Raw genomic sequence first — 9,490 nt, 5'->3', positions numbered from 1 at the left:
TAAAACAAAATATACATTAACTATAAAATATAAAAAATAAAAAATAAAAAAAAAATAAAAAAATGTATTTAAAATAAATAAAAAAATATATAAAAATAAAATATAAAAAACTTTCAGTTTATTTCAGTTAGTTGCCAAGGCAGCATTTCTAATTTTTTTTGTTTGTTTAAAGTAATAAAATAACTAAAAAGTAAATAAAAATTAATTTAAAAAATAAAAATGACAAAAACACAAGAGAATTACTAAAACTTTCAAATTAAAATTAAAACAGAAAATACAAAACTAATTCAAAATAGTATATTAATGATAAATAACACTGGAAATAACAGTGATGGTCTTAGAATCACATCATCGCAAGACTGATCGAAAGGACTTAACTGACCAAGTCTCAGCTCCAGGTGAAGTTGGTCACATTTTGGATTGAATGGCCGGGAAAGCTCAATCCACATCTGGAAACACTGTCCTCTACGGACAATGAGGTGATCACTGCGGAAACAACTGGTGTGATGCTCCTGACGATTCTGACACTTCCAGGATTTCATCTGGTCTACACAACGAACCTGCAGAACCAAATCTGAGAAAAACCAAGCAGAGGGAATCAATTAGGAGCTTTAATTGACAAATTTCACAAAATGCTGCTCAGGCCAAAGATCTACAACTCTTACCTTCGCAGGTGCGCACGACCTGGCAGTCATCCGCACAGTCCTTGAGGACAACTTCCTTGCAGTCATAATCACAGCGTGGCTTCACATAGTCGCAAGGGATGGTGCAAGGGTTGTTGCATGGGTTGACACAAGGATTCACAAAAGGAATCACGCAAGGATTGACTACAGGCTTCACGCAAGGATTGACGACAGGTTTCACGCAGGGAGTCACACAAGGATTGACGACAGGTTTCATGCAGGGATTCACACAAGGATTGACAACAGGTTTCACGCAAGGGTTACTGTAAACCGGCACACAGCCAGACCCTCTCCAGAAACTGTCAGACTCCAGTTTAATGCCTGGGAAACGGCCGATGTTGCAGAAGTTGTTGTACAGGCCATACTTTACGAGAGACATGCTGTGAGGTGCAAAGGAGAAAGAATGAGAGTGATATTAGTTGTCATTTAAGTGATATAAGATCTTTTGTTGCCTTTTTCCTCTAGAACACATAAAGCTGCATTGAATATATATATATATATATATTAATTGCATATAGTGGCGTTTCTCTTCAAAAAACTCTGAAAGCATATTTGATCATTTTTAGTTGATTACTTACATGTTTGTGGTTCTTGCTCTGGAGTGATGTTGAATCTGAAGAGATTTTTGTCCCTGTTTGGTAAAAGAGTAACAGCTGAGTTAAACTCAAATGACTAAAGCAAAGCAAGGCTGACTGATACCACGGCTTCTTGCGCTGTGACACTTCTCTACGCTTTAGTCCGGTATATATTCACTTCTCCGTTCTCAACCCATCCACATGAGTAATTGAAGTGCCTACACTATTCCACTGCTTCCTGGAAGGATTTTAGATGAATCACACAGGTTAATTTGAAAAACAAACTGTAATGGTGCAAATTTACGGCTTAGTGTAAGTGTTCTGATAGTATAATTGATATAAGAATAATTAAACTCACAGGCAGAGCTGTAATTGAGCAATTCCAGCATAAAGGAGCACATAAGCCAGTTTATGTATGTGTTAGCTGTACAATAGCAGTTTAGACACACCCACTCATTCTCTGTTATTGCTGTTTTCTACATTTTAGAATAACAGTGAAGTCACTAAAATACAATGAGGTTTATGTAAACAAATTAAAACAGCTTTTTTCAAATTTGCCACCCTCTGTCTATTCGAATATGCTTGGGCTTCATTCTGAATTAAATTAATAAAACATGTTTCATTTTAGTATTTTTGTCTTGTCTTCCAGTACAAATACCAAAATATCCTTAAATAGGAAAATGAGAAAACTGATTTTATTTCTTGTTTTAACATAAATCTAACAAAATAAGTCAGGTTTATGTCGTTTAAAGCAATATATATATTAAATAATTATTAATTATAATTAAATTATATATATACACACACACACACACACAAACACACACATATATATGTATATATATCAGCATTTGTATATTTATATAACTGCATGCATTTAAGTAAAATGCCTTTTTGTATGTTAATCTTTTTATTGACTACATATACTTTTATTTAACAGTAAGTAAATAAGACAGATGTTTACCTTATTTACCTCTTAATTTGTGTGTAGAAAAACTTTTCACTCAGAAATGCTAATAAGTTTCACAATTAATTACAAAGAAATGGCAAGTAACACATTTAATTAAACTTAAAAATAGTATTTTCTTGTAAAACATACTCAAATGATTATTTTTTTTTGCAGTGTATTAAATACATTTGTAAATGTTTAGTACTCTGTGGTGTAACATGCTCAACATCTAAAACTGCATTCTATATCAAACTTCAATGTTGGCAAATTTATTTATTTACATGTTGGTCAGCTAATTGTAAGTGTCTCAGACACACGTACACAAAAAAAACCCCTCCTTATTTACACACCCAAAGATCTTTTTGCAAGTCTTTAGAAACACAGACACACCACAGGTGTGTAAACTGTTTAATTCTGAATTTCATAACTGCCACATAATCACCATCATCAAAAAAATCCCAAAATGCCATCCCAAATAAATCGCAAAGCATAAAAGGAAGGAATCAGATTGTGAAATTAAGTGTAATTTACATCTTAATCATCAAACAATAATCAGAGCAGGAAAAAAAATCTTACTGTAAATGTTAGGTTTGGCAATAATTCTATACCATCAGTCAAATTATTTATCCAGTCTCTATTTCTCGACTGCACAATTTGCCTAATTTCTAATCAGGGGTTGGACACATGCATTTGAGTAAATTAACCATTAATGAAGGGAAGCGCTTTGCATGAATGATATCTAACCTTCCTTGATTTTGTGATTTGGCCTCAATTGATAGCTATTAAGCACAATCATCCTTCATGTAAAATAATGATCTTTAAAATAGCATCATATGACCCCTTTAATACCTCTATATTTGCCTCTGCAGGAACATATGATTTTCCTAGTGAATGACTCTAATTATCAGATCAAATCACTTTGCTTCCCATAGACCATAGTCTTTGTGTCAAAGCCCTAATTTTGCATTATGGCCTATTCAGTGAATGAAACTGCATGCTCAATTTGATGAAAGCTTGTCATATGAACTCAAAGGGATAGTTCACCCACAAGAAACTAAGTTCTACAGGTTTGGAGTGACATTAGAGTCAGTATGACAGTTTTTTAATTTTTGGGCGAATGAATTCAAGCAGTTCTGAAAGCAAACTTACTGGACGTGCAAGCTCATTTGTTTCTCCTCCTTTGGGTAGTTCTTGCACTTTGAAGTTTAGGCAGGATAGGAAAATTATGTTATTACAGTTTGAATTACAGATTAAATGACTTTCTCAGTAAATGATTCAGTCTTCAGTCTGGATACTAATGGCACTAATTAGGTCAGTAAAGTGTCGCAATTATGGTACTGACTGTACATAGTATATCAGATAGGGGCACACCAAAATTCTTGATTATTCTCACAAAATTTTTTATATATATATATATATATATATATAATGCTAACTGGACATCATTACACTGGTTACACTGACAGCTGTCAGGTATCTTAACATTGTTGTGGACCAAGTGCACCCATTCATGGCAACTGCATTCCCTGCCAGTGATGGCCATTACCAACAGGATAATGTGCCATACCACACTGCCAGAATCGTCCAGGAGTGTATATAAATATTTTTTTTCTGCACTCTAATAAATGCTGGGTTATTTATTTATTTATTTTTAACCCAAATGCTGGGTTCAGCCTGTTGGGTCATTTTATTGGGTTATTTTTAATGATTTTTAACCCAGTTTTTCTGTAACTCAGCTGCTGAGTCAGTGTTGTCACGGGTTGTGTTGAGAAGCCAGGCAAAGGACACAGTGGGTAAATTCCAAAACTCACAGTTTAATAATGGACTCAAAACTCAGGCAGATTAACAAGGGAAAACACAACTTAGTATAACGGTGATCGAACAAACCAGCGGAGATTCAGGAGACTCAGGAGAGCTGGACGGAACCAGCGGAGATTCAGGAGACTCAGGAGAGCTGGACGGAACCAGCGGAGATTCAGGAGACTCAGGAGAGCTGGACGGAACCAGCGGAGATTCAAGGGACTCAGGAAAGCTTTCTGGAGCGGACTCTGGAGAGCATTCTGGAGTGGATGCTGCTGCTTTGGGAGGTTCTGCAGTGCAAGCCGCCACCTCGGGAGGAGCATTCCAGCATTCACTGGATCTACACTCTACACTACAAACGACGCGCAGGCCATGGAAGTTACACCTCCCGCCAAACGAATGTGCAGCCAGTTTCCGTGTGCTCCACTGACTACAGTTGGAGCACTATTTGATGTAGTGCGCTATAGGGTGTTTTCACGACACGTCCTCAATCCGAAAGTCGGCCATATTGGCGGCACTGAACGTAAACAATGCCACTGAAACGAACGGAACTCGTGTGTGGGCTTGGCGAAAAAAATAAGTAGTTCACTATAGTTGCTTTTCCATTACAGATTTGCACAAAACTTTTGCGATATTTTATAAAATGTTGATAAAAAACGATGACGTTTCCATTAATTGATGTTATGTGACTAAAACTTATTTTTTTCCTCTAGCGATAAGTCATGGCGACGGATGTTGGTAGGTTTACAATATCGCAACCATCACACTAGCCCAGGGGTGGCGAACGTCGGTCCTGGAGAGCCGCAGCCCTGCAGAGTTTTGCTTCAACCCTAATCAAACACACCTGAACAATCTAATCAAGGTCTGAACGGCTTCTAGGAAGCTACAGGCAGGTGAGTTTTTATTAGGGTTGGAGCTGAACTCTGCAGGGCTGAGGCTCTCCAGGACCGGAGTTCGCCACCCCTGCACTAGCCATTATCTTTAATTGAAGGAGATGTAGATGTCTTTAGCGAAGCAGCGCGGAAAGCCACTTCTGGGATGCTTCTTTGCGCAGTTTGAAGGGTAATGGAAGTGCAGCTTATGTCGGGATAAAAAATAGAAGGAAGAATTGGCAGGTCGTCAGTCCAAGACAAAGGAGCCAGCTCGTATGGATCTTTACCACCTATTAACTTTAGTTTGTCAAAATATCGCACCCTTTCCTGCTTACTAATTCCTTCTCTATATGATTTAGCAGTTTCCACACATATTTTCCATGGTTTAGACATTATAAATTAGTAAAAGAACGTCTAGAGTAGTACATTAGCCGTGCAATACATGCTGTTGTTTACATCCGAGTTTCTCCAATATGGCCGCGCATCCGGGTAACCAAACCGTGACGTACGTGCAAATGGTCTATTGTCACTGCTGTGGTCATGCTATGTGTTTGACAGGTTAAAGGGGACATCGGATGCTCATTTTCCACAAGTTGGTATGATTCTTTAGGGGCTTCATGAAATGTCTGCAACATACTTTGGTTAAAATTCCTCAATGGTCGTGTAAAGCAACACCCTTTTTACCTTGTCAAAAACAGCTCTGTTCACAGTGAGCCATTTCTATTTAAATGATAATGAGCTACTGCTTACCCCACCCCTCTCCTCCATTTTTCTGTGTATTCGGTGGCTTGTTACCATCAAAAACAAAACGAATCCATTGCGTCCTCAGTGGCTCTGATGCCGGGAGAAAATGAAGACTCTTATGTTCACTTTTACATCCAACTACAAAACACCTGCTCGAGACATTGTTGTCGCTACAGCTGCTCGAGCGCAGAGAAAATGGCGGACAGCACACAACTGGCTGAGGGCAGAAATATGCTAATACGGGACAGTCCGTCAGTGGTCGTGGGCAGGGCCAAAGCAATATGACGTCATACTGCTCAGAAAATCAAAACAGCTTGAAAATTGAGACTGTTTAGTTTTTTGGGGATTAAAAAAAAAGGAGTGAATGGATTTTTATCATTGTAGGGTGGTTGTGTCCACACACTGCCAAGACACATTTATATGCAAACACCACGTAAAAGTGAATTTTGCATCTGATGTCCCCTTTAAAACTTAAATGTGTGACAGACGAGATGGCACAAGTTGAAGCTGTTTTTGATTTAACTTTTCAAACATGAATATAAGATTGTCATTTATTGAACTGGAACAGCCTACTGATACAAGATTTCTTCCCACAGATTCCCATTAGTTGCTTTTGCTGCTACTGTCACGTCTTAAAATATTTACTGAATGTTTTTGAGTATTTTATGATTGTAAAAGACGGACTTGCCATTGAATAATAAAAAAAATGTATATGAACTGTTCTTGTCCTATATATATATAAAACAGTTTTTAGAGTGCATTTTTATTATTTAAAATGAAAAACCTTCAATAGGTTGACTGACCCAGCACTATGTAAAAAAAACAACAACAAAAAAAACAGCAAATGGGCTAATATATGAAACCCAGCAAGCTGGGTCAAAATTACCCAGCATGTGTTCTGTCCAATATTTACTCAGCACTGGGTTGCCAAATAACCCAGAAATGGTTGTTTTTAACCCAGCATTTTTTTAGAGTGTAGTAATTACAGATGCATTATTATTAATAGTAGTAGTAGTATTATTATTAGTATTATTCTTTTAATTACACTCTAAAAAATGCTGGATTAAATACAACCCAGTGCTGGGTAAAATAGGGACAAACCCAGCAATTTGATTGTTTTGACCCAGTGGTTGGGTTACTACCCAGAAGGTTGGGTTAAACATTTAACCCAACCGCTGGGTCAAAACAGCCCAATTGCTGGGTTTGTCCCTATTTTACCCAGCACTGGGTTGTATTTAACCCAGCATTTTTTAGAGTGTAGTAATAGTAGTAGTAGTAGTAGTAGTATTGACATCACCTGATTAGAAAGATGCTGGAAGGCAATAATATCAGGATTTTTATTTTTTGGAAAACAGTTTCTTGGAAAACAGTTTCTATGCCACTAGCAGTTACCAGGAAAATAATTATGTTTAGTTGTAAATGGTGGAACGTATTGATTAATTTATGGTTTATATATCTGTTCATACGTACATGCATACATTAACTAAGCAATTTTTATAGAATTTGTAAATTGCGTTTCTCAGAGAACAAGTACTTTATGATTAGATGCAATATCAGTCTAGTGGCCATAAGGGGGCTCTAATGAGCATCTTAACCATCAATCCTACTGCAGACTGCTGTCTCACTGTTTCACCACCCAGAAAGACTGACTTAACAGTCAAAATTATTGTATAAAGACACCTTTTAAAGCAACGGGTTTCAGACAGACACCATGACAAATAATCTAAAACAAATTCAAGTGAGCTTTAGAGAAATGCAAATAATAATTAAATGACCACAGTGTTATTTCTTCATTAAAAAAAATTGGAATCTGTATGTAAATCGGAAAAAAGGCATTTATGAATTCATGAACTTTCAACTGTTCATTCAGTTTCCACTTTCAACTAAAACTGAATTGCGCGCACACAATTGTGGGAGATCAAAGTATACATCTATGCAGCCTTCAAAAATCGACCAAATAAAGTCGTTTTAGCTTACAGAATGTTATGCAAACATTGAATTTGGACTTGCCTTGTTGCTTTACTACCTCCATAGGTCTACAAATGCAGGTTTGCATCTTTGCAGTCACATGCTTTTCCTAAATGTTTTTGCAGTCTTTCCAATAGGGGGCAGCTGTGACCCACAGAGTGGTTCTTCCCACAAACTAGTTGTAAAATATAAGTAAAAATATACGTACAGTGCACATGTCCGTGTGAATTGTATATGAAGATTTTGTGACAAATACATAAATAAGAAGGCCATAAATATACTACTCTGTAAAGAACCTGCATCTGGAATGTGTTATTAGTGTGTTTTGTGTGAGAGAGAAAGCATGAGTGTGTGTATAGGCCTATGTGTGAGTGTGAAACCACACACCACCAGGAAACAGAATCTGAAGAGAACATGCTATTTCAGCAGAACTGCGAAAGCCATTTCACTTCCTCTCCACGTTGCTATAAGCAACCACTCTTCTGCTGGGGTCAGTCCATATTCCACAACATGCAGACAAGAGTTTCAGAACAACAATATTTCATTGAAATGTTCAGTAATAATTCATAATTCAATAGTAATTAAGAAGAATAATGATTCTTCTTAATATAAGAATCACTGGTGTTTCACTTTTAGTCATAACTTAAAAACTGATGGCAGGGGGGAAAACGATGCTAATTGCAACTAACCATGCAGTCATGGATAGGTAGGGTAAAGGAAATAGGCTAAGCAACTTTTAGAAAACACAGTAATTAATTTGTCATTTGGTAGAAACTAATCAAATTGAGACACTGACACAGATTGTGTGACATGCCTTCATCCTACAAATCCATGAACAAAACTGTACAAGAAAAAAAAAAAAAACTCAGACTACATTTAATAAAAATTGATTGTTTTTTTCATAAGGAAGTCATATCATATTAATAATTTTGCTGCGGATTGGCCTGTGCAGTTTATTGTGCAATTAATACATTTCAATGTTCAATTTTAAGAGCATTTTTGTAAAATGTTTTTGCCAGTACCCTAAAAAAATAGGGTTAAAAAAAAAAAACAGGTTTTACATCAAAAATATTCATATTAAAAAAACATTAAATAATGTCAAAATGCACAACTGCATAAATAATTATTATCACAATGGTCTTCATTTACTTTCAGAAAAATATCCTATTTCTTATGATTTAGAGAAAATTAAAAGAAAAATATATTATAGTTTGCATAAAAAATTAAGCATTTTTTAAAGACTTTTAATACTTTTTGGATTGCATTTCATGACAATTAATGTTTTATTATTTATATTATTATATATAAATGTTTTATTCTAAGCAAAATGTAAATAATGATGGCAATAAATAAAAAATAAATAAATAAACACAACTCTTTCAAAATATCTTATTTTTGTTCAATGTTTTTTTTTTTCCTGTACCCTAAAAAATGTCAAGGTCAAGGTATGTGTTATGTGCGTGTGCGTATGTGCGTGTTAGGTAATGTATACAAATTTTAAGAAGTTTTATTCCGATCAGAAATATTATTTAACATGACTTAATTACCTGACAACAGGCAATTGCACCAAAAAAGGGTCTTTAAAGTACAGTAATAACTGCACATTTTCAAGTTTAAACATGTATGTTGTACATACTTCATAAAATGTGATGCAATTACAAACTGCAGGTTCATATATGTTTAACTTGCCGGGTTGCATAAGACTTGTAATGAGGCAGTTACTTGGAAGAAAACCTGATGTATTACTGCAGGATCAGCCTCAGTAAGAGGAAGACACACTTCCCCAAACAGGACAGAGGTCAACGGGGTCAAGCAGCTGCAGGTCAAATCCCTGTCCACAAAAAAACAACAACAACAGTCAGGCAGGTCTCTTTATGAATCATACTGTGTGTGTCAGTT

General features: G+C 36.0%; 1 protein-coding gene across 1 annotated transcript in view; it reads right to left on the bottom strand.

The window, feature by feature from the left end:
* Positions 1–1,062, bottom strand: part of LOC107751852 (protein-glutamine gamma-glutamyltransferase K-like) — a 4,525-nt gene extending 3,463 nt beyond the window's left edge. Inside the window, exons 1-2 of the mRNA XM_016567620.1 lie at positions 666–1,062; positions 383–574 (exon numbers count right to left, since the gene is read on the bottom strand). Coding sequence (XP_016423106.1) covers positions 383–574; positions 666–1,062 — 589 coding nt within the window. The remainder of the gene's footprint in view (positions 1–382; positions 575–665) is intronic.
* Between the last annotated feature and the right edge of the window lie 8,428 nt (positions 1,063–9,490).

Source organism: Sinocyclocheilus rhinocerous, unplaced genomic scaffold, assembly GCF_001515625.1.
Source record: "Sinocyclocheilus rhinocerous isolate Xijiao unplaced genomic scaffold, SAMN03320098_v1.1 scaffold2126, whole genome shotgun sequence".
NCBI classification, from domain to species: domain Eukaryota; kingdom Metazoa; phylum Chordata; class Actinopteri; order Cypriniformes; family Cyprinidae; genus Sinocyclocheilus; species Sinocyclocheilus rhinocerous.
The sequence above is the reverse complement of the archived record's forward strand: the minus strand, read 5'-3'. Positions and strand labels throughout refer to the sequence as shown.